The 25,247-nt window shown below is 38.6% G+C and overlaps 2 protein-coding genes across 8 annotated transcripts in view; both read left to right on the top strand.

Moving 5' to 3' along the window:
- Nucleotides 1-2,945, top strand: part of LOC122557881 (inner centromere protein-like) — a 36,541-nt gene extending 33,596 nt beyond the window's left edge. For all 3 annotated transcript variants that reach the window (XM_043706048.2, XM_087996653.1, XM_087996651.1), the window contains exons 18-19: nt 289-448; nt 1,499-2,945. In XM_043706048.2, coding sequence (XP_043561983.2) covers nt 289-448; nt 1,499-1,707 — 369 coding nt within the window. In that variant the 3' untranslated portion in view covers nt 1,708-2,945. The remainder of the gene's footprint in view (nt 1-288; nt 449-1,498) is intronic.
- A 3,555-nt stretch (nt 2,946-6,500) lies between these two features.
- LOC122557882 (inner centromere protein-like) overlaps nt 6,501-25,247 on the top strand; it is a 66,203-nt gene continuing 47,456 nt past the window's right edge. For 4 of the 5 annotated variants that reach the window (XM_087996649.1, XM_087996648.1, XM_087996650.1 and 1 more), the window contains exons 1-5: nt 6,501-6,608; nt 7,917-8,071; nt 16,725-16,820; nt 18,211-18,932; nt 20,828-20,873. In XM_087996649.1, the coding sequence (XP_087852775.1) occupies nt 7,923-8,071; nt 16,725-16,820; nt 18,211-18,932; nt 20,828-20,873 (1,013 nt within the window). In that variant the 5' untranslated portion in view covers nt 6,501-6,608; nt 7,917-7,922. The remainder of the gene's footprint in view (nt 6,609-7,916; nt 8,072-16,724; nt 16,821-18,210; nt 18,933-20,827; nt 20,874-25,247) is intronic. The other variant, XM_087996647.1, reaches the window with a different exon arrangement.

The raw sequence follows: 25,247 nt of genomic DNA, 5'->3' as shown, positions 1-25,247 counted from the left end.
TAAATCTTGCAGATGTTAGTCAGTTTTTTCATTTGACTTGTGGACCTTTGGATGGAAAGTTGCAAAACCTGAATCAATGCTGTTGCTGAGACACTTGAACTCCTATGCATGACTTTAGGTTCTGACCCACAATGTTATTGCCTCCAGTTGAGATAAGAACAAAGTTTTGGGGATAACTTTCATTACTGAACCCATGCATATGCCCTCAAAACCAGTTCAGTTTGAGTCTGGATGGAAACTTGTTGATCGTGTAGTAATTGAGATTTGACAAATATACTTGTTTTCTAGCACTCTCCAGCCCCAGAATCATATGCCATGACTCCCAATAACTATTCAAAATTCAAGATGCCAAAAGTAACTTTAGACAACTATGGAATGGATCTGAACAGTGATGATTCTACAGATGATGAGGGAGCACCACGTAAACCGATCCCTGCTTGGGCTGATGGTAAGTAATTGATTTAGGAAGAAAACATTTTGTGTGTAATGAAATGGAAAGTTTACAACCTTTAATAGACTGGTCATGGCAACTGCAAGTTGTTAATTAGTTGTGATAGCTGATGCTTGTACACTTGAAATTCTGGGACAATGTGACAATGAACCATATTTTCTGACGAGTACCCTGCTTCACCCCACATGCTATATTGTCTGTAACAATGTGCAATGCTGACTTAATGAGGCTGTGATTGTTTCAAACAAATACTTTAGAACCTTATAGTTAAGTGATTATAGACATAACTAAGTTTAATCCATTACTTTACACTGTCGATTCTCCTGTTCCCTGGATGCTGCCTGACCTGCTGCGCTTTTCCAGCAACACATTTCCAGCACTGTTTTGGCCTATCCTTGCAGATATCTCCTCCTTAAGCAAAATGAAACCCCAGGCTATAAAGGTCACTTACCAAATCAAACTGCAATAGGCATCAATGAAGAGGATTTTTGAGGGCATTAATTGTTGAGGAAATTTTGTTTACTGAAGAATTACTTGCTGACTTAACAAGCTTACAGAATGATCCCCACAAATACAGGGTTTCATGTTTGAAACTTGGCATCTGCTGAGTTGACCAACTTCAGTTAATGTATTGCAAATTATTCTAAATACTTGATTCATATTGGATTACTACATGCTGCTTTTTATTATCCAGCACAGGCATAATTGTTCTTTGTCTCCTTCCTCTCGTCCTTCAATACTCTTTTGGTTTAAACGTATTATTGAAATAAATAACTATTGTGTGCATCTTTCTGGCATTCTTATTGAATACTCATTGAGGGACCTGTCGTTGCTTTCTTACAAAGAGCAGCCTCAAACTGCTTTATCTGATTGTCATTGTTGCCGCAGTATGCCACCTGGGGATTAACCTTTTACTTGCATCATCCAGATTCTACTAGCACTTTTCAAATCTGAAGTCAGTTTGTACTTTGAGTCTGAGGAGTTGTGGTGACAATTTTCCAGTGTTTGTATATTTAACTGTAATGAAATATGTTTCTCTGCCACCAGGTAAACAATTGCAGCAAGCCCTTATAAAGCAGTATTACCACCCATTTGATGTGGACAAATTCTTTGGTGTCATTCAACCTCCTGATCTTAGGAGCATCTTTGGCAAAATCAAGCCACGTTACCTGAAACGGACCAGTTCTGCAGTGTGGCATTCACCACCAGTATCAAGCAGCATTAGGAATGTACCTTATGGCCTTCTGAAATACTGACTGTCCCTCTATCTTAGAGTGGTATTCCAACTATTGTACAGTGTGAATCTGTCTTCTGCTCTATACCTTATTCATTGACAACTTGATGTTGTGACTTTGCTAGCTCTCTCTCCCTTTTGTTTGTATATACTTTAGTACATAAAAACTTCAAATGGAAAACTGGTCAACTGTTTCTCAGGAGCCTTTTTTAAGTTTGGGTTTGCTTTGAGGTTTTTACCTTGTAATATTAAGGATATCTATTTGGGTAGTTTTAATTAGACTTCACTTTTGAATCTCTTACTTTGGGCGAATATTTAAATCCAGTGCTGCCTGATGGGATAAAGTTTCTGTCTGACTGTTGAGAGGCCTCGGAGTTTGAAAATTAGTTTTGAAATTTGAAATTTCTAATTAGTTTTGGCTTGTAATTGGCTCAGGAAAGGGGACAAATAGTCAATGTCTAACAGGTGGTTTTAGTTAGCAAGCTCAATAGTTGATGTGGGGAAACAGGATGGAGGGGCATCTTGGTAAGATTTTTTTTTTAAAACTTTGATCCAGCCATGACTAAGACATTAGGATGTTTGACAGTTTACCTGACCTGAGACCGAAGTGCCTGAAATGAGCTAAGTTCTAGTCCGTATCTTGAACACAGAGAGGAAATCCAGCATTTCCATTGTAGACATTTTGTTTGATTTCTTGGATTATTGTAGGGACTCCCTATTGCTTAAAAGGAGCATTAATCCTAGTACTGCTTTTTAAAAAGAAATACTTGGAAGCTTCTGATTGCAAATTTCAAAAGGTTGGAAAGAAACCACAAATCTAAAAGACAGTTGTCCAGTTACTTGTCTGTGCTGACTGACATTTTAGTGTCTAAATCAGCTTCATTGTCTCAATGTTTGAATTCGACTGACTTTTCTTGTTGCCTTGCATATGTCCATGGGGAGGTCTGAGGACAAGAATAGGCTTGCTTGTGTTTTTCGTCTCTACAACAAGAAATAAATGCTACTTAAAATCTGGTGCAGGATCATCATTTGGATAAGATATCTAAACACCCATGGAACTGTATCCTGAAAATTCTTTTAAGAGAATGTTAGCAATAAAATGTCTGTCAACTGTTAAATGTTAATGCTGTCCTTACTGTTGCCAAGAGGTTTGAACTTTGGGTTCACTTTGACTTCAAGTACGATAAAAGTCTAAACTGTCAGTATCTCTTGTGCGATGAATCTCTGTCTGACAAGCATCATTAAATGATTTGACCTATATGGCAATGTTTTTATTTTTAAAAATCTTGTAAAAGGGGTCATGTTAAATGAAGATAGATTTTTTTTTATCTTTTTTGTAGAAAAAAACATACACTAATATTCAGTAAGTGGTGCCTTGAACTCATTCTTGAAGTTCATGTCACAGTAGTTTAAAGTGCAATAATGAGCCAATGTTGTGAATTGGAAATGTTTGTAAAACACTGGCCTCCTGATTTTTTTTTTTTTGCTGAGAATATTACTTGTTCATGTCTGGGGCCTAGATTCAAATTCTGCCTTGGGATGGAGGGGGAGAGTGTATCTGCCTGATAAGGGTGACATTCTGGTATTGCTGGTGATTCAAATATGGAATGTTGCCACTTAATGTGTGGTAGTAGAGAATGATGATTGTTCATGGTGTGGAGCCTTTTATCTGAAGGTTTAGCACTGTGACAACACCATGTTTTGGCTGACCAGGAAAAACACTCGCTGCTGGCTGTAGGTGTCTCCAGGATTTACAAATTTACCTATTTAGCTACATTCTATCCCTCCATCTTGTGGCAATTCTGGCTTGGATAGGAATGCTGTACAAGACTACCATCAATTCTCAGTGATACATTGCACCTTGTACATGTTACTACATTTTATCTCCAATACTAAATATACATTGACAATTTCAAACTTGGGATAAGCAGAAATTCTCTCCACTTCATATACAGTATTGGGACAACCTGAAGTCACTGACTTTGCTCTGTCAATGAATTCATTCTACTCCGTCTTGAAGCTGAACCACACTGCAAGGTCACAAAATATCAAATTTACAATGAGCTTTTAAAGTATCTATGCTGTCATGGAGGATCAGGCCTGCAGCACTTTGCAGCTGAAAGGACTATTTTAAAATGTTTTCTTTATTATTGTTCTGTGAATAGCATGTGCATGCCTTTTTCTTTAGAACTCAACTTTCCATGTGTCTGAGTGCTTTCTGGTATTTTGAATACATCTTTACTCTTTAACTTTAAAAGGACACAAAGACAAAGTGCACTAATTTGTGATTTCAGACCCATCATACTGTGGTTGACTCTAAACACAGTCCTGCAATGGTTAAGCAAGCTACTCAGTTGAAAGGGCAATTAGGAATAGGCAACATCTTTGACTCTGGCAGCTTACCAATGATAGCCACATTTGATGGAGAAAAAATGTAAATATGTAAAATTTTCTTCAGGAACTGGAATGAGAGGCACCAATACAAATATAAACAGGTATACAACCCCTTGAGCCTATTCTGCTATTATATAAAATTATGGCAGCTCAAATCTATATTCCACTTTAAATAACTTTTTTTTTGCCCCCTTTTTTAAAATAAGAATCTAAGTGTCTGCCTTAATGCACAAGGATTCTGTTTCTGTTGCATATTTAGTAGAGAGAATTTCATTTAAGCCTGTTTTAAGTAGATGACCCCTTTTTGTACTGGATTATCCTACAAGAGAAACATCTGCTTTGTGCCCACCCTGATGTGATTCCTCAATCTTGTATTTCAATCTAAATTCCAGCAATTATAAAACTAGTCTTCTGACCTTTTTCCTTGACGGCACACTCATTGCCGTGTAATAATCTGGTAAGAGTTCTCTGAACTGTTTTCAAGACACTTGCATCATGATCTATGTAAGTCTATTTTTCAATACAAGCTGACTACTGCATGATAGCTGTTGGTAGCTTGGAGAAAAGGCTAATAATAGGGGTAACAAAACCTTTTTAAGAAAGTTGACAGCACTCACTAAGTCTACAGCTATGGGGAGAAATCAAAACTGCCATATATGAAAAGAGACTACTTAACAGATACCAAAAGCTGAATCCCTTCTTTAGGGGAAGGGACCAACGGTCTTTTACCACCCCCAAAAATAGATTGAGGAGCAGAGTTAAACATTTCAGAAATATTTCCTCTGACAGTTTAAAAACATTAAGATTTTTCTCCAGGTACAGAATTTAAAATGAGCTGAAGAAAACAAATTTAAAATTGTTTATTCAACTTGGAGTTTTGTAGCCCTTACTAAGTTATTGAAAATCTTTTGATGGCATGGATGAGGTTAAAAAAACACAATCTGCAGTTTTTTTGGCAACAAATAATCTGACAGCCATTGCAGGCATCACATTAACTACTGTTTGGTCAAACAGTTGCTGTACTGATGCAGCTTTTATTGACCCCAAGAAGGTTGACTGGTCCAGGAACTCGTGAAGACTTTTTGCCTGTGTGCTTGTTTTTTAGATAATTGAAATGTTTGGAGCTGGGAACGTTTTAGAGAGACTGTGTTCAGTTCTTTCCCAGTTCTCCGTAGTCAAAACTCATGTAAACAGATTGAAAACCAGTTTATTTCCTGCAACAGGTGTATGATCTTTAAATGAAATGAATGACATTACTTTTAAGGGAGCTAGCTATTTTGTGTCTTTCTCACCGAGTGGAAGCATTTGGAAAAAGACACTTGAGGCAATGTGCTAGTCAGAAGTCCAATCAGAGCTCTATCAACAAACATATTGCCTTGAATCCCATTTACCACCCTGGGAGGAGGGAGGGAGGAAACAAGAAATGACATCACTAACTCAAGGAAAACCAAACATAAATGGAAAGCAGTTTGGAGCATATCATTTAGCATGATGTCAAAATGTCTGAAAATGAACCTTACAGCTCAACAAGTAAACCTACATCCACCTTCATCTCTCATCAATAGTGGAGCAAGACTACTGAACTAACTTTCCAGTTCTTCCATTCCCTCAGTCAATAACCTATTTTATATGTAGGAGTATATTTAATTAATTAGTTTCCGGTTGAAAGGCTTATGCCTGAAATGTTGATTCCCCTTCTCCTCTGATGCTACCTGACCTGCTGTGGTTTTCCAGCACTACGCTTGATTCTTTACCGTCATATGCCATAGTTTAGGACTGTTTACCTGTAGCTGGAATAAGTTATTGTAATAAGTAGTGACTCTAGTTTTGTACAGAAACCCAGTCTATGCTTTCTACCAGTCTAGTCTGAAAGTCTTAAATTGGTGAACTTAGCTTGAACACACGAAGCAGATCGATTCGTCGTTACCTAATACAAGCAAAAAGTTTATTTTTCCATCATTATTTATTGTAGTACTGAGGGTTCCTTGTTATTCTTAGCATATACATTTTAGTAAAATCAAACAATTAGTGAAACAACAAAAAACATTATTGCCCATAAGAATGAGCTAATGGATTTTCGGCAACAGGGTGAAATAATGACAAATGCAAAACAGCTGAATAATTACACAAAACTGTTCCGGACCAAATAAGGAATGCATATGCAAAATAATATCAGGGTAACGGATATAGTTAATATTAATGTCAAATAAAGTATTCCTTTGAAGTTTGAGCATGAACACAGCCTTGACTTTACTATCTCCTTAATTTGTCTGCAAAGAACACAAACTTTCAACGCGGGATAAGACCACACAATAAACGAAGCGGAATCAGACTTAATTACAACACTTCCTTTTTAAACGCACTGCCCAATTCTTTCACACACCGCTCTAACGAGATTGCGCAGTATCGTCGAGGCGGTGGGTAACGTTCCGTACGTTCTGACACCTGTGTTGTGTCGTTATTGATTCGCTCTGTCACTACCGCTGAATTTAAAAGTTTAAAACGGGTGCGTACCTTGCTGCTGTTCTGGTAAGTGCCTGTTACTGGGGTGAGGGCTGTCTCTGGACGGCCACTTGGAGGTGAGAGGGTGTCAGCTCTTTCGGTCCTGATGTACTCCCTCCTACGAGAGTGGCCTTAGCAGCTCGGAGAGCCGGTCACGCTGGGAGAAATAATGCCATCTATGTGCAATAACGCAGCACCCACTTGAGGCTTGGTTTAATTAATTTGTTTATTGTAAAGTTTCCACGATTTTTAAGCAGTCTTTTATATACTTCTGTGTACCCGCCACCTTGCTGTAACTTCTTTCTTGGTGTCTGTTGAAAGCTGCTACAACGAATAGTAATCCAACAAATGCCAGGATGGAATGGACGCATACGATTGATTAATAATTTGCTGATAACATCTTATAGACTGGGTAGATAAGTGATGTATAAGCTTGACCAAGAAGCTATTCAACTTAGGACACTTGTAATTGTCACGGGTTAAGTTTTATAAGGCTTGATTTACAATGAATCCATACCCACCTGCTTCGTTCGCTATTCCCACAACACTATGGCAAATTGAGATGAGCGATTGAATACGACTTCAATGTCTGTGTTGATTTTATAGAGGAAGTTTTGGTTGTCTCAGCTGAATGGTAAACTTGAGTTTTTTTAAAATGGGAATAAATGTGGAAGGAATAAGTAACAAAGGTTGTTCTATATTTCACCCCCACCCCGTGTAGAGGAGACAGAAATGTTAACTGGGTGACTTCTTTGCTGAGCAATTGTTTCTGCCTGTAAAAATGGCCTTGATCATCTCGCTGCCTGCCACTTCAACACCCTACCATGTTCACATTTCTGTCTCTGACCTGTTGCAGTAGTGTAGTGAGCTTTCATCCAAATTGGAGGAACAATAACAGCTCTGCCCTAGGTACCTTCAACTTTAGGACTCAAAGTTGAGTTTAACCACTTCAGAATTTTTGTTCTCCATGTTTGTTTGCTGCCAAACCCCTAGGTTCTATTTTGTATAGGCACAGCCAAATTATTTTTTCAACCATTTAAATGTGTCATTAGCACCCTATCCAGTATTGACCCCTCTCTCTGACATTATCAACAATAATATCTTTGTTTGTCTGTATCTTTCCTCTTTCTGAAGTATAATACTGAATTCAAAACACTAACTTTGTTTTCTCTCCACCAATGCTGCCAGATTTCTCCAATGCTTTGTTTTTGTTTCAGGTTTCCAGCATACATAATTCTTTGCTTTTATTATTTTAAGGACAACTTGTGTGTCTTGCTAAGCTCTTAATAATTTAAGCTGCTTGCATTTGGTTACTCTCTTTTTTTCCCATTTAAGAGCACGATGGCTTCAAGAACAGCCATCACATTTGTGGATACTGATAACATGCTGAAGTTTTTTGGTGAGAAACTGAATGATCTTATTGAAGATTTTAAAGCAAATGAAATATGGTTAAAAGAAATCCAGGAGGAAGCCACAAAGATGTTTATCTGGTGAGAATACTGCTAAAACTATAAATCATTATGTTGTATTTGCTGAGATGACCCAAATTTTGTGTAACAACAATACCGATTTTAGTAAAATCTTATGTGCAGAGAAAGAAAAAAATTCAAGGGAATGTAATTCAATAGTACTAGTCCACAGTATTTGATGAGGTGTCTCTCTAGTACTTGCTAGTCCTTACTGTTTTCTGATCTTATTTGCTTATCCTTTTTCAATTCTTTACTACAGATACAAGACAGTTGACAAATAATTTTTCAGTCTTTTAGTCACTGTTGAACTGCATGAATGTGTATAATACTAGCAGAAACCTTTGGCATGGGCCAGATGGTGTGTCTTTCTGTCCAGTAAAATGGCTGAAGAAAGGTAGTTCATTTTCCCTTACTCAGTTACTGTAAGGTGTGGTCGTTAGCTACAGAGTCTCTTGTTACTGGTTAATGTACAAGGAACTTGGCGAAAAGAGACTTTTAAAAACTGAAATTCCCAGCAAGCAAAATGTTCATCTTGGCGAATGCTGTGGACTAGCACCCATGAACTGCTTCCCAGTTTTTCTTTCCTCCATCCATAGCACGAATGTTTTGTCTGTCAAGTATATGTGGTGAGGGGCTTGGTAAGAAGAAGAATAAAGTTTAGACTATCGCATTGTATTTGAACAGTTCATAATTGTTTTCCTGTGGTTGGAACCTATTTACAGAGGAACCTCGATTGTCCGGACGAGATGGGCAGGCACTATTTCGTTCAGATAATGGATTATTACTGTTAATTGATTTCCTCTGGGGCTCAAAGTTTCCTGTGAAGTCTGCTCCCTGTTCAGGAGAGTAGGCAGCAACACACTGTGCAAAAACCCACCCCTTGCCTGCCCCCAACCCCATCCGCTCCCACCTTGTCCACCTCCAACCCCACCCCTGTCCACCACCACCCCCTGCCCCAGGCCTGATTTCTTTTTTCCACCCCACCCCTTCCCTGGGGCAGCTGGATTGTACACAAACAGTAAGACTGCTGCTGCCTTTGTGAGGTAAGTCTCCAGATGCTCACAATGTTACTGCAACTTTTTGACATGTTCCACCTCTGCCCTGTACAGGACAACGTTTGAGAGATTTTCTGGGAAGGGTGTTTCAGGGTACACCCCTGTGTAGAACTCGGAAAGTGTTGGGGGAAGAGAGAGGGCAGGAGGTCAGTTATTTGGAGGCAGTGCCTCGACTGTCCAGGACTGTTCTCGGGAGCATTTCAGTGAGCCGAGTTAGTTTTTAATCATTTGTACCTATAAACAAAAGATGCGATTAGGATTGAGACAGCTCTTTGACGTAATGTTTCTATCGGGACCTCAAGATCTCCTTCAGATAATTGATATTCTAATAATCAAGGTTCCTCTGTATTTGGAATAAAGATTTCTTCAGGACAGAGGATTGGCAGATGTTCTGTTAGCCTAGGTCTACCTGATAAGTTATAAATTTTCATCAGAAGCCCAATTTATGTCACGTTCCCTGGAATAGTGACTATCTGCCTATCTACTACCCAGTACATATTGTCCGACTGCCCAGAAGTTATTGTCAGGCTGATAACTCTTGGATGACACAGCTAGTCCCCACTGAAAACCCAAGCAATAGTATGTCTTGCCCTTTAGGTACACCCCAGTTGCCACCGAGTCTCAAATATCTTCACTACTTGCTTTTAACAAAGCAACAATGTAACCAACTTGTATGAGTTGCCATAAAACTTTGTAAAATATTGCAGCATCTCCATTAACTGGCCTTGTTTATTGATATTCTTTTCCCATTTTGAACAATAACCCAGAATAAGTGTTTTTTATCGTAGAATTAAAGTTAATATACAGTTGATGTTCCACTCCACCTCCACCATTCTTCCTCCTCTAACTCCTACTTACATAATCCTCTGTCCCGGTTTGTTTATCCAGCCTCTCCTTGAATGCATAATTTGTCTTAATTGCTCTCTGGTTGAGTTCTATGTTCTTGTGACTTTGGGTAAACTTGTGTGAATGAAATGAAAAGGTGCCAGAGACCAACAAGTTAAAGTGGTGTTGAAAAGTGCACGAGTAGATTGCTGAAGGGGAAAAATAAACTTTGGTGAGACCTCATTGTATCATCCATTAGTTGTTCAGACTCCAGAGTAGCTGTGTGTGTAAATACCAAAGAGCAAAATGTTGTTTTGTTTTTAAATCCAAGTATAACTATAAATCAGCACAACACAGGATGGTGACTAGACTTATTTGTACACCCCTCAATCCACAAATGTTAGAGCACTGAAGGAGGCTACTTGACCCACCTGCATGACTGAGTAAGCATGGCATTTTCTGCTTTTTCCCCATAAACCTGCATATTCCTTTTCCAAACCAGAGTCTACTTTGTCTCCACAACTTGATTAGAACTGTCCCTTCCACTGGGCTAATTGATGGAGCTGCAGTTGTGATAAACTCAGTTCCTGATAAACTGCATCCTGGGGCCTTAAGAGATGGGCTACCCCAAAAGAAAGAAACAGTAAAGTTTGCAAATGACACGTACTGATCTGACTCCTCTTGTTAACCTCCAAACCAAGCTCCAGCAATGTTTCCTCCCAGGTTCTGTGCATTGCCATCAATATGCCAATTGAAGTATTGCTTTCTAGCTCTGTATAATGGGGTAGTTGATATAACTGGTGTCAATTTTCCAAATTTTGTTCGATTGTGCAAATGTTCTATCAAACTGATGTGTAACAAAGATAATTCACCATAGTTTGATGCATGTTATGGGGAAGGTGTTAGAATCAATCATTTGAGGTCATGGCTGAACAATTAAGAGTTGGCATGGTTTCATTAAAGAAAGATTCTGTTTAACTAACTTGTTTGAATAATGTTTATCGTGAATAAATGGGCTGTCCAGATATTGTCTGACAAGTTACTACATTAAGGATTATTGTATAAAGTTGGAGTGCATGGCGTAGGGGATAACATTAGCATTGATAGAAGGTTAGATTGCAGAGAAGAGTCTACATAAATGGACTTTTTTCTGATTGGAAGGATATGATGAAAAGGATGTACTGTGGACATTTTATTTACAGTTTATGGATATGAATTGGATGAGGGGAGCAAAAGTATGGTAAATTTGCAGCTGCCATTTTCCTATCTTTGTATGTTATGAAGTGGTAGGTTGTGATGGATCAAGTGAGTAGTCAAAAATCTGGCCAGATGGCATCTAATGTGGAGGAAAAAGTTTTTTTTTTGTAACAAGAGTGAAAAAGTAGAGAAAAGCTGCAGAGTTTCAAGAAGGTGTTTTTTGGGCAGGAGTCATTCAATAAGCAAATTAATTGGTGCATGGGGTTCTCCCTTTTTAGAGAAATTGAGAATAAAATTATGATTATTCTTCAGGGCATTGGTAAGAACGCATTTCAAATAGCTTGTGCAGTTTTGGTCTCCTTGGAAGGATGTAAATGGAAGTTGTTCAGAGGACGTTTGAGCTTTAAATGAGTGGGTTTACTTCGACAAATACTGAACAGGCTGTTCCTACTGGATTTTGAGAACGAGGGATGACTTATTGAATTATACAAGACTCTGAATGGCCCTGACATGGTACACATAAAGGTGTTTCCTAAAAAAAAAAGTTAGGGGTTGCCCTTTGAGGATTGTGATGAGAATTTTCTTTGAGGGTTGTGGGACTTTGGAAGGGGGATTTATGGCCATTGAATTTAAGTTGATGGTAGATCTTTGGGCAAGAAATCAAAGGTTATTGGGGAGAGATGGGAATATAGAATTCCAAATACTAACTGATCATATAGGATTTTATTGAACGGTAGAGCACGCTCAAGGGACTGAATGGTCTACTTCTGTCTCTAATCCGTATTTGTACACTAACTACTCACTGCATGAAAAGGTTTTCTATTGCCAATTAACTTAATTTAGTTTGTACCCACAAGTTCTTAATCTGTTCACAAATGGTAACCAAGTTTTCCCCTATCTACTCTGTAGACCTCATGGTTTTAAACATATCTATCAAATCTTCCCTGTTTGTCTGTGGAAAACGTCCTAACTTCTCCAATCCATCACCATGTCACATTCCTCATCTCTGGAATTGTTCACATGAGTAAATTTTGAGTTTACTTTTGTTAAACATATTTTAGTAACCAGAGGCATGGCAGAAGTCCTAAAGCCCATGGTATGCATGAACTCTAGTGTGCATGAGTCACGCTTGTAACTTGCTGTCACTGCATGTTGACTAGGAAGGTACATGGAGCTTCATTGCAAGGGGATTGGAATATAAATGGTGGGACAATCTTAATAAAAGTGGGGGTGTTGTCTAATGAGCAAAGCTTAAATGAGTTAGGACTTGCTTGAAATTTAGCATAATGAGAGGAGATCTCATTGAAATATGTAGGACTCTTAAATGACAGGCAGGGGAAATGCTGAGGGGATGTTTCCCTTGTGGGAGAGTCTATGACCAGAGGAAATAGTCTCAAACGATGGTTGGGAGGTCGGCTGCAATTTAAAACTGAGCTGAGGAGGAATTTCTTGTGTGTTGAGAGTCTTTTGAACTCCTTGCGCAGAGAGCTATCAATGGTGTGACCTTGTGCATATTTCTGTCTGAGAGAGATCCTGGATCAGTAGGATAATCAAGAAAAGGTAAGGAAAGTGAATAAGAGAAATGTTGGATCAGTCATGATCCTATAGAATGGGATGAATGGGCTAAATGGTTTATTCCTGTTCCTATTTATGATCCTGTAATAAGTACAATAGAGTTGATGAGACCATACCAAAGGTGCTATGTATATCTCTGTATTTAAGAAACTACATTCAGAATAGGTTCACTAGGGTGACATAAGGATAAGGGGAGGAGCTTTGAGGAGTTTTTATTTCATCCAGAGCGTAGTAAGAATCTGGAGCTCACCTGTAAAGGGTGATAGAGGCAGAAACCCTCCACATTTTAAGTAATGTTTAGATATGTGATACGAAGGCATACAAGGCTATGGGCCAAGATCTAGAAAATGGGATTAGAATAATTAGATGGTTATTTTTAAACTGGTGCAGACTCAGTGGGCCAAAGGGTCTTTGTCTGTGCCGTAGACCTGTGTCTGTCCCCAGATATAGTGAACCTGTGCAGGGAAGAAGTCAACAACTGTTTTGTGGGAAGAAAGTGTGAATGTCTTGTGGCAGGCTCCCTTCCCTAATGTAAAGTCCCTCAATTGAACATAGAAGTCATGAATGAGTCTCTTTATATTGTCTGCATGCAAACCTAGTATGTTGTGTGGATGGGGGATTTCAGAATGGAAAATCTCCAACCTGCTATGATGGTATGGAGCACTTTCATAGCAGCATCAGAGCCCCTGCTGACATTGGGTAGAAAGGCCTCATTCTATGCCTCCTGTCCTAAGGTTTGGTTTGCATTGTTTTCCTCTCCTGCTCCATGAGTATGATAACTTAGCATTTAGCCTCCTTGAAATCTGATTTTGTTTTGACACCACTAAATACTACATCTACTTTTTTGGCAGTATAAAAGTGCTTTGATTATGCTGTTCATCAACTGTGGTGAATAAGGACACAATCTCTAACCTGATTATTGTCAGATTTTAAAATTAGAGAAAGCAATTTTGATTAGCTTCACCAAAAAGTTCCAGGACCTGCACCATTATTCTATTTCCTCTCTCCATCTGCTTGTTTAAGTTGAGATCAATGGTGCATCACCACCACCCTGTTTAATACAAGTAAAGTCTCTAGTTCCAGATATAGTTCATCACATTGTTTAGTCTTCTGTGCCTGATCTCACTACCTTAGTCAATTTCAATTTCAGCATTATTTTGTGCCTGTTGTTCCCTTCCCTGCCCCCCCCCCCCCCCCCCCCCCCCCAAAGAAAAGTGACCTAAACACACACCATCTTCCAAGGCCCACTCTTGCCTCACTTTCTGGCTGTAAAGCTCCTAGCTCTCTGATACAGTCTCAATGGTCCAATCTCCACCTCCCCCTGCTCTGCCATTGTCTACTCTAAAAATGTTCATACCTACCAATTATTAAAAAGGCACTAATGAATTGTGAATGTAAGTGAAAAACCAATAATATAGGTTAAATGAACAGGCCAAGAAATGACAGGCACATTTGATGTGAGGTAGTGATAGAAACAATGAGGGGGTTTAAATCTAAATGGCAGAGTAAGAGAAAATGCTGATGGAATTGTGGGCCTTGGATATAAAGATTATTTAATAAAGCAGTATTAAAGTTTTATATTGACTGGAATAATAAATGCAAAGTACCATAGTAGAAAAGAGTTTTTAAATGACAAACTACTTTGGCTAAACTCTTCGAATCGAGTCAATGTAATGGCTAGACCAAATGAAAGACTTAGAATATGACTAAAGTTTTATTGAAATTGAGGAGTGATGTACTTGAAATCTTTTAACTGAAAAAATTGAAATATAGAATTAAAATATAAGAATGTAATAAAATTCAAACCATGTGGCACACATGTCAAACATTTCTCCACACATGGATTGTGAAAACATAGAATGTCTTGGATGCAAAACTGTTGAAATGGTTAAGAGTTATACTCAATAGGGTTGCTATTTCAAATTGGCATGGTCAAGCAAATGGCTGAGTTAGACTCTGTAGATGTATGAGATTCCATGGTACTGTTTTAAAGGAATGTCCATTGTTCATAATGCAGCTAGCAGCTAAACAAAATATCTAGGCATCATCATATTTGTTTTTGAGTCTTTGTGAACCAATCTGCATGGAGCATTTTCTACAGCAGTTACTATACTGCAGTGGGTTTGTTTGTTTGTGTTTGTGTGAAGTGATTTAGAATGTCCTGAAGTTGAAAAGGATTAGACAAAATGCAAGACTTTTTAATGGATTAAATGGTTCAATTGTTCTTGATAAAAACCAAAAGAGCTGCACATGTTGCTAATCAGAACAAAAACAGAAGTTGCTGGAAAAGCTCAGCCGATCTGGAAGCATCTGAAGAAAAATCAGAGTTGATGTTTCGGGTCTGGTGACTGTTCCTCAGAACAGTTCTAAGGAACGGTCACCAGACCTGAAACATCAACCCGATATTTCTTCTCAGATGTTGTAGGATCTGCTGAGCTTTGAGCTGTTTTTGTTCTATTTAGTTCTTGATCTGTCTAGATGGCGGTAAGCTGCAGTTGACTTATTTGGTTTGGGAACAAAGTAGACTTTGGAAAAAATAAATTATGGCTCCTGTTTACAGCAGTTTAGCCTATTCTGGAAATTGAATTTGTGAAAATAATATTTAATATATTTGCTGTGTCCTCCTGTAACCATTCCTCCAAGCCAAATAAACTATGTCCACTTTCTACAAAGATCAAATTTTGTTGATGCTGAAAATCTGAAATAAGAACAAAATGCTGGTTGCGTTTAGGAGGCAACATCTGAATCTGAAGGGGAAGAGACTGAAAACTTCTCTCTGCACAGGTGCTGTCAGACCTGAGCATTTCTAGCAATTTGATTTTATGCTATCTAAAATGCAGTCTAGAAGAGATCATGTTGAGATATCAGCCGGAATGGAACAGAACCTGCTACAAAGTTGTTGCTTTCAACCAAGGAGTTTGTAATCGGCAAAAGGATTTGGAAAGTACTGATTTCTTATCCTTGCATGAACCAAGAAATTCACTTAGTTTTTTTACTTTTGTACCAGGGGAGAAAGTGAGGTCTGTAGATGCTGGAGATCAGAGATGGAAATGTGTTGCTGGAAAAGCGCAGCAGGTCAGGCAGCATCTAGGGAACAGGAGAATCGACGTTTCGGGCATTAGCCCTTCTTCAGGAATGGCTGTTTTCCAGCAACACATTTCCATCTACTTTTGTACCAAGCCATCTGAACTGATTTTAAGTACACCATTTCCATTGTTTAGATGTCCAATTTCAAACACTACTTAGTTTCAATTGATTCAAGAAATGAAAACCTCCATTGTAAGCAGTGTATTTCAAACGCAATGGTTATTTATTCAATTTCATAATATTAGAGGCAGTAAACTGCAGAGAATTTGATCAATTTTATTCACTTAATTGTTAATCATTTTTTTTTTCTTCTGACTACTTTTGAACCTGATTCAAACACTCATTTCTCACTGAGGAAGGTCTACATCTTCAGATGCCATTTGTTTTGCTTTCTGTACCAATTCTTCCTTGGCAACCCTAGATGTGTTCTCAAACTTGTAATTGAGAAAAGATTAGTTGCCAGATACCATGAGATAATTGTTGAATATATGCTTTTGAAACAAGTGTATGATGAGCACTTGGATATTCCTTTTTGTGCACATACCTATTTTCTAGCCCCTGGCATTGTGATGTCATAGCTTTTCCCTCTAACCTGGATGTAGGTTTGCTTGCTGAGCATTTTCAGACATTTCATCATCATACTAGGTGCCTCTGGACGAAGCACATCTGAAAATGACCCTTCAGCTCAGCGAGCAAACCTACATCCAGAACCTCAACCTGAGCTACAAATCTTCTCAAAACTCGCTAACATCCTCTAACCTGTCCAGCAATTTTTATATCCAGAAAATCAGTTTGATATGAACATGCTTACACTAAGTCACAAGATTAATAACTTCAACCTATCCTTCATTCATTTTAATCAATGGACATTATGGAGAAGAATTAATGTATTTTATCAATTTCAATGGAAATATTTATTAGCTTATGTTTTTCAGTGACTTTAATGGAGAGCCAGAGTTGATGCCAAAAACCCCTTCAGAAAGAAAACTGCTTAGAAAGCGTCTATCTGTAATCCAGGATTCCAATAATAGGTAAGGGTATCAATGCCATTTAGTGAACACTGGCACTGGGATTGAACCTATCTCAATTGTTTTCAGTAGTGATTTTTAAAAGCCAAAATTCCCCCATTTTCCCCCCTTGCCATTTGTTTCTTTTGACTATGAAATTTTTCTTTTCTCAACTAATGTTACATTGAATAATCATTGAAGAAACATTGGTTTGGTAAAACTAATTTAGCAAACCTAAAATGATAGCACAAAGGTGTGAACTTTTATAGAATAAGTTTATCCAACTGTGGTAGCAACTCTGGTTTTTTTTTGGGCAGGATAAATGGTGTATTCAATTTATACCAGGATGGTTGGAGATGTGAAAAATCTTCCTTTTTTTTCCGATAGGCTAAACAAGCATAAGACCTGATGTTACAATTAATTTTTTTTTCAATGTGCTAAGGGTGAAAGGTGAACCATAAAAAGGAAACCATACAACATAATGAACTTTAAGATATTTGTGAATTGGAAGAGTTAGGAGCTAACACAGTTCAACTAATTGCTTCTCTCTCCAAAAACTAATGGAAAATCATTTTTTGTTGTTGACTTGCTTTTACCAAGCAAGTCAGTGTAGCTTAATTGTGCAGTTTGAAGGTATGAATTAATTACTTTGTTTTCATTTCTTCAAACAATTATGCAGTCTATTTCAAATGCAAATGATTGTTTATTCTGCTTGGTTGGTATTACTTGTTGTGGCTAGCTTTAATGCCTTAGAATGCATTAGGAGAGTATTAAGCATCTCCATCAGAGCAGTGAAGTGTTCCTTTAAAGACAAACTCTGCTATTGTCTATGTATTTCTGTTACCTAATCCTATTCCCACAAAACATTTGGACTCCATGCCTTTGGCTGGTATAGTACCTGAGAAGGGGACAAGAAGTTTCCATGCTGTTAGTGCAGTGATTTTTGAAGCCTAGTTGACCGGAGTCTTCTAGATGGACTGTTGGCTGTTCCAAAATGCAAATAATTGATGTTTAATGCTATGGTAGCAGCTATTCAAATTCAAGCACTTAGATTTGAGGATTCTGCCCCATCATGCATCTGATGTGTCTCAACCAGGCCAACTCTTGCCTGCATGGCAAGGGCTTTAAGTGTGAGATAGCAATGTGGTTTTATAAGCAACATTTACGTTGCTGTTAATTTTGTTTAGATATGAATAAGAAATGTTTGTCCTGAAGATTGTAATTTTATAATGATAGAATACATGGTTTCTATTAATGTTATAAAATATTTTGCTACCGTGAATTGATTTCATAAAAATGCAATTAATTTTTTTTAGTAATGGAGGAAAAGTGATTTATTCTCCATTTTGAGATTCACAAATCCAACTGCTAAATTAATTAAGCATCTTTTTGTAATTTAAAAATTTGTTTCCAGGTTTTCTAGAAGCCGAAAAAGTTTTAGGCGTTCTTCAGTTCGGCGGCCGAAACACTTTAACAGAATCTTTGTGGAAGATAATGGTAACTATAAGAGCAGAACTGAGCAAGTCTGTCCTGTTAATCTAACACAACCAGAGTCACCTGCAAGAGCAACAATGGCCAGCCTAGAAACTGAAAAACACAATATTGTCCCAGTTAATAGTAGAGTTCCATTGATTGAATTGTCGCTGAATGACTGCAAGCCTCCAGAATTGCAGAAGAGTCATGTGGCCAACTTAGCTCAATCTCTTCTGATTTCTGAAGATGTGAACTTGTTTCAAGAAACAGTTAAAGCAAAACAACCTATGAGTGAAACTATTTTGGAAACTGCAATGAACCCCAGCAGCCCAAATCCTGAAGGAATGAAGCTGAAAATTGATGTTACTGCTAAAGTAAATGCAGTTACTGGAGACACCCATTTAGCTAACTGGGAGTTAGGCGATACTCCCATTGCAGATGGGGGTTCCAACTCTGGGGAAGTTGAAAATAAGCTTGTTCGCAACCATAATCGCAGATCGGTACGGAAAAGCATTAGCAGTCGCCGGTCCAGCTGCTTCAGATTGATGGATAAATTTTCACCGAATGTTCAACGGACTACCATGGTGCGGAAATCCAGCAGAAAATCTTTGCACAAATCAGTTGCCTGGAGAAAAAATATGCAGGAGTCCTCTGCTTCCAGTTGTAAGTTTTCAAACTAAGGAAAATTCACAGCTGGTTTGTATTCTAAATGCAGAATGGCTCCCCTTGTGCTCTCCTTTCTGAGCACCTTTTTTGACCAAAACTTGTGCTAAAAGAATCTATTCAATCATAAAAGGGTTATTCTGCAGGTGGAGCCCTACTGACTCTCCAAATGAGCTCTATGACTCCACCATTCTCATGCCTTTTCCCCATAATCTTGCATATTCTTTTTAGTTAAATAATCTACTGCCTCAATAGAACCTGCTTCCACTACACTTCCAGGCAATGCATTCCAGAACTGAACTGTTTTAAGAAAAACATTATCACATTACACTTGCTTCTTTTGCAAATCACTTGAAATCTGCATCTTCCTGTTCTTTAGTAGACTTTTAACAAGGAAATGGTTTCTCCCAATCTCCTTCATTCAGTACCCTCTGATTTTGCAAACATCAATCAGAACTACTCTCACCAGAGAATAGTCCAGCTTCTCCAATTTTTCTGTTATCACTGAACATTCTCATCTCTGCAGCTATTTTTGTAAGTCTTTTCTGCACTCTATGCAATGTGTTTACCTTATTCTTATGCGGTACCCATAACCATACATAATAATCCAGGCAAAGTCTAATCTGTGACTCGTATAAATCTTTAGCATCCTTGCTGTATTAGTGAAGGGGTTACAAGGAAAAGCTATAACTACCCAGAATTTAAAGAAACTCTATGGAGAATAATTGACTATCTTGAATTCTCCTTGGACTTTTGCCAAATTTCTGTCAAATTGAATCTTAAGTAAACTCTTCCATTGTCCAAAGTTTTTTTTAAGCCTAAAGAATCTAATTAATTGCCCTTCATTTCTAAAGAAATGAAATGCAGCATTAACCAAAAAGGTTGTAAGTTTCTTTTGGGTTTCAAGGATGACTTAGATGGGCTGTTGCCAACAAATGAAATTTTAGAATTATTAGAAACCTAAACTAACCTGGCCATAATATTTCATTAATTATGATGAAGGTAATTTTCTATCTAAAACTGATAGTCCAGATCTGGTTAAATCCATTTTTTAACTTTCAGATCAAAGAGCATTTGTCTAGCTTTTCCTTTTGTCCATTCATTACCTCTGTATGCTGACAGGTTCTTGAGAAGTGTGATTGCCTTTTTCTTTCCTTCAGATTTTGGAACAAAAAGTCTTTTTACTGGAGGTTTCTGCTTTCTCTTCCTAGAAATACAGATTTTGTAGTTTCGGTTTCTTGACTCTGTTGCTGTAGTTTAATGAAAAGCCAAATGTGGAAAGAGCCAGCAAAATATTTTAAAATAGCGATTTAATATGCCAAACTAATTGAGCAAGGATAGTGAAATTATCCAAGATTATACAGGTTCATTAACAGTGAGAAAATAAATCCAGATTATAAAAGGCACACTGTGCTTTGCATTCATGTTTCAGTAGTGACCTTAAGCAGCAATCCTGTTTTTTTTTTTAGTATTTCAACCCCAATTCCTCACTCTACCCAATGAATTTTCAAAATTTTCAATACGCTGTAATTTGAATCTAATACTGTTTCTCATTCTCTTCATGAGGATGATTTTGAACATGGAACATGAAACATTTCATAGAATCCCTACAGTGTGGAAATAGGCCCTTTGGCCCAACAGATCCACACCAATCCTCTAAAGAGTATCCCACCCAGACTCATTTCCCCTATTACTCTACATTTCTCCCTGACTAACCTGCACATATTCTTCCAAATTTTAGAATATTGTTGGACTGTTTAATTCTACAGACTTTATTTGTATCAGCTTCTTGAATCTTTACCTAATACTTGATTGAGCTCTTTGACACTGCAAGTTTTGTTTTATACCAACGTTCTTTTCACTTTTGATTAATTTCCTTTTCCTTTTGTCCTTAGATCATAACTCTGTTCAGAAATTGAAGAAAAATATGGAAGAAGAATGGTGAGATTTGTCTTTTGAGTAGCTGGCTTGTGGCTGAATGAAGTACAATCCATTTTTTAAAAAATTGTCATCCCTTAAAGGAGATCTCCTCTGGAAGATGTCTTGCTCTATAACTCTCCCAAGAAACTAGTTTCAATGTAGAAACCAGAGCAGTAATACTAACCTTGTCCTGGAGGTAATTGCTTTAACTGGAGTCCTTTCAGAAATGCAAGTTGCTCTCTGCTTCCTTCCCAAGTGCGTTTTATAGATTATGCTATAGGCTAGTACAACACAGTCACCAAACAATCCTGTTTCTATTTAGCATTCACTAACTATTATAGATTTGTAGCATAGCTCTTACATGGGGAACTCTGCCGACTTTGATTGCTAAATCCTTTCTAAACCAACTTCACAAGTTCTATTTTAGTGACTTTATTTTTCTAATTGAAGTCCAACTTGTTTGTGTTAATTACCTTTTTAGTCACTACTTGAAAACTTCAAACTTCAATTTGTTATTCATTAAAGGCAAAGACTGATTTAGGGATAGTCAACATGGCTGTGTGCATGGGAACTCATGTCTCTCACACTTGATTGAGTTTTTTGAAGAAGGAACAAAAGGATTGAGGAGGGCAGAGTGGTAGACGTGATCTACATGGACCTACCAGGCGTTCGACAAGGTTCCCCATGGGAGACTGGCTAGCAAGGTTAGATCTCATGGAATACAGGGAGAACTCACCATTTGGATACAGAACGGCTCAAAGATAGTACTGTTGTGCCACCGTGCCGCTCATTGTAGTAGCCTCCACCACTTCCTCTGGCAGCTCATTCCATACACGAACCACCCTCTGCGTGAAAAAAAATTGCCCCTTAGGTCTCTCACCTGAAACATATGCCCTCTAGTTCTGGGCTGCCCGACCCCTGGGAAAAGAGTTTGTCTATTTATCCTATCCATACCCCTCATGACTTTATAAACCTTTATAAGGTTACCCCTCAGCCTCCGACGCTCCAGAGAAAGCAGCCATAGCCTATTCAACCTCTCCCTATAGCTCAAATCCTCCAACCCTGGCAACATCCTTGTAAAACAGTTAGCACTGCTACCTCACAGTGCCAGAGACCCGGGTTCAATTCCCACTTCAGGCAACTGTCTGTGTGGAGTTTGCACATTCTCCCCGTGTCTGTGTGGGTTTCCTCTGGTTGCTCCGGTTTCCTCCCACAACACAAAAATGTGCAGGTTAGGTGAATGGGCCATGCCCTAAATTGCACGTAATGATAGGTGAAGGGGTGAATGTAGGGCAATGGGTCTGGGTGGGTTGCTCTCCGGCAGACTTGTTGGGCCGAAGAGTTTGTTAGTGGAATTCATTGCCATAGAGTGCAGTGGAGGCCGAAACGCTAAATGTCTTCAAGGCAGAGATTGATAAATTCTTGATGTCACAAGGAATTAAGTGCTACGGGGAGAATGCGGGTAAGTGGAGTCGAAATGCCCATCAACCATGATTGAATGGCGGAGTGGGCTCGATGGGCCGAATGGCCTTACTTCCACTCCTATGTTTTAGTGTCTATAGAAGCCAGGGTGTGCTGGTGAGGGTTGTTTTTCAGACTGGAGGTATGTGACCAGTGGAGTGCCACAAGGATCAGTGTTGGGTCCACTACGTTTTGTCATTTATATAAATGATTTGGATGCGAGCATAAGAGGTATAGTTAATAAGTTTGCAGATGACACCAAAATTGGAGGTGCGGTGGACAGTGAAGAAGGTTACCTCTGATTACAATGGGATTTTCATCAGATGGGCCAATGGGCTGAGAAGTGGCAGATGGACTTTAACTTAGATAAATGTGAGGTGCTGCATTTTGGGAAAGCAAATCTTAGCAGGACTTATACACTTAATGGTAAGGTCCTAGGGAATGTTGCTGAACAAAGAGACCTGGGAGTGCAGGTTCATATCTCCTTGAAAGTGGAGTCGCAGGTAGATAGGATAGTGAAGAAGGCGTTTGGTATGCTTTCCTTTATTGGTCAGAGTATTGACTACAGGAGTCGAGAGGTCATGTTGCGGCTGGACAGGACATTGGTTAGGCCTCCGTTGGAATATTGCATGCAATTCTGGTCTCCTTCCTATCAGAAAGATGTTGTGAAACTTGAAAGGGTTCAGAAAAGATTTACAAGGAGGTTGCCAGGGTTGGAGGATTTGAGCTGTAGGGAGAGGTTGAATAGGCTATGGCTGCTTTCTCTGGGTTGTCGGAGGCTGAGGGGTAACCTTATAAAGGTTTATAAAGTCATGAGGGGTATGGATAGGATAAATAGACAAAGTCTTTTCCCAGGGGTCGGGCAGCCCAGAACTAGAGGGCATAGGTTTAGGGTGAGAGGGGAAAGATATAAAAGAGACCTAAGGGGCAATTTGTTTTCATGCAGAGGGTGGTATGTGTATGGAATGAGCTGCTGGAGGAAGTGGTGGAGGCTACTACAATTGCATCATTTAAAAGGCATCTGGATGGGTATATGAATAAGAAGGGTTTGGAGGGATGTGGGCCAGGTGCTGGCAGGTGGGATTAGATTGGGTTGGGATAACTGATCGGCATGAACGAGTTGGACTGAAGGGTCTGTTTCCGTGCTGTACATCGGACTCTAATTGGTTTGAAATGTTCTTCTACTTTGTAGACAAAATGCATCCTGTTTTCGGTGATTGCCAGTGAGTCTGGTTACTAGGTGTTATACAATGTCAAAGTGCTTTGAAACCTTTTTAAGAACTTTCTGCAAGGCTTCAGATTTTAAGCTGCATAGTTCATTTACACAAACGTTGGTACCATATCTGAAAGTTTGTGACCATTGTTGTAGTCAAGGGTGGTAGAAGATGAAAACTGTCCAAATGTGAAAGACGCAATTAGCACAGGAATGATTTCCACCGTCAAATAATATGTCAAAAGACATTTTGCCAGACCGTTTTGTCTTATACTCAACCTGATATTCTTGCAAATTGTTCTCCGGGGAAAGCTACATGTATGTACTGTGTGTGAGAGAGGGGAGTGCTGACTGGATGGCAAATGGGCTCTTGTTAGAGGTCTTGCCATGATAAATGCAGTAAATAATAATGGTTGACTGTTCCCTGCCAGGCTTTGTTTAAATCTTAAACGGGCTAATTGTCCTGACCAGAATCAATGATAAATGATCTTATGAACAGGATGCATTTTGTCTACAATGCATTAGAACTTTTCAAACCAATTATGAACACCACATTTGAACCGGAGATTCGTTTTGTACAGTAACTAAAAGATAGTGTAAACAAGTTGAATTTAATTTAGAGAAATATGGTCACTAAAATAGGACTGAGAACCTGGTTGTCATGACTTTTATGGAGTTGAAATGGGCAAAATGTGTGTACATGTTCTCTTGCCTCTAAAGAATAGGGCCCTATGTAGCTTCCAGTACAGCTATGTGCCATCCTAAATTAACAACAAAATTTTGTGCACACAAGGGATAATTCAAGTGCAGAATCGATGTTGGACGCCTGTGTTGCAAGTTTTCTAAACATGATCAACGCCTTGTTAAATGCAAATAGTTGAAGTGATATGCTGTTGGATATGGTCTGCCAGTCTTTGGAATGTATGGTCTACATACCTAAGTCTATTCTGTGATCTAGATATTTTCTAAAACATCTGAAACAGGTGGGACTTGAACCTGGGCCTTCTGGGTCTGGACTAAAAGTGATTAAATTCCACCATAGCAGCTGAGACAATCTGTGACATTTTCAAAGAATAGATATCTTGAAAGGCCCACAGTTCTTTTAAACAGTCAGTTCATCCACTTTTGTAATGTTGATGAATTCTATGGTACTTCTTTAAAAAGAAAATTCCAGGATGCTGCTCCATATTTTTGCCCAGAAACTGATAAGCTTCTCTCTAAGGGAACCTGGTCCACAGGGAGTGGTACAACGAAGAAGTGGCCAGGAGAACCAAGTTTTAGCATCTGAAAGTTACTCACATTTTAAAGCATGTATATTTTTTTGGCCAGCTTGCACATTACCTCGAAGAGCTCTTTTTTTTGCTTTTGACAAGCTGACTACTTCCTGAGTGATTTGCTTCTCTCATTGTATTCCTGTTTCCGTCTCCGTATGTCTTTTTGTCTGCATCTGTACCTTCACATTCCCAGTTCCTTTGCTGTAGTTCTTTTTGCCTCTGGCTCTTCTCTTGTGTCTGTCTCATGTAGTGTCTGTTTCAAACTGCCTTCCATTGGTGCACTCAAATCATGTGAACCAGTATATGTTAATATCTAAGAAATGTACAATTGATCACTTTGCAGTTGATGCAACTTGCTTGGACCTTGTTCAAATATTATGCAAACATATGAAATAGAAGCCGAAGTAGACCATTTGTCCTTCAAACCTGCTCAGCCATTCAGGAAAA

Source organism: Chiloscyllium plagiosum, unplaced genomic scaffold (genome assembly GCF_037043375.1).
Source record: "Chiloscyllium plagiosum isolate Xiang-an unplaced genomic scaffold, Cpla_swu_hap1 HiC_scaffold_18, whole genome shotgun sequence".
In the NCBI taxonomy this organism is placed as follows: Eukaryota; Metazoa; Chordata; class Chondrichthyes; order Orectolobiformes; family Hemiscylliidae; genus Chiloscyllium; species Chiloscyllium plagiosum.
Note: the sequence above shows the minus strand (reverse complement) of the source record. Positions and strands in the feature narration are given on the sequence as shown.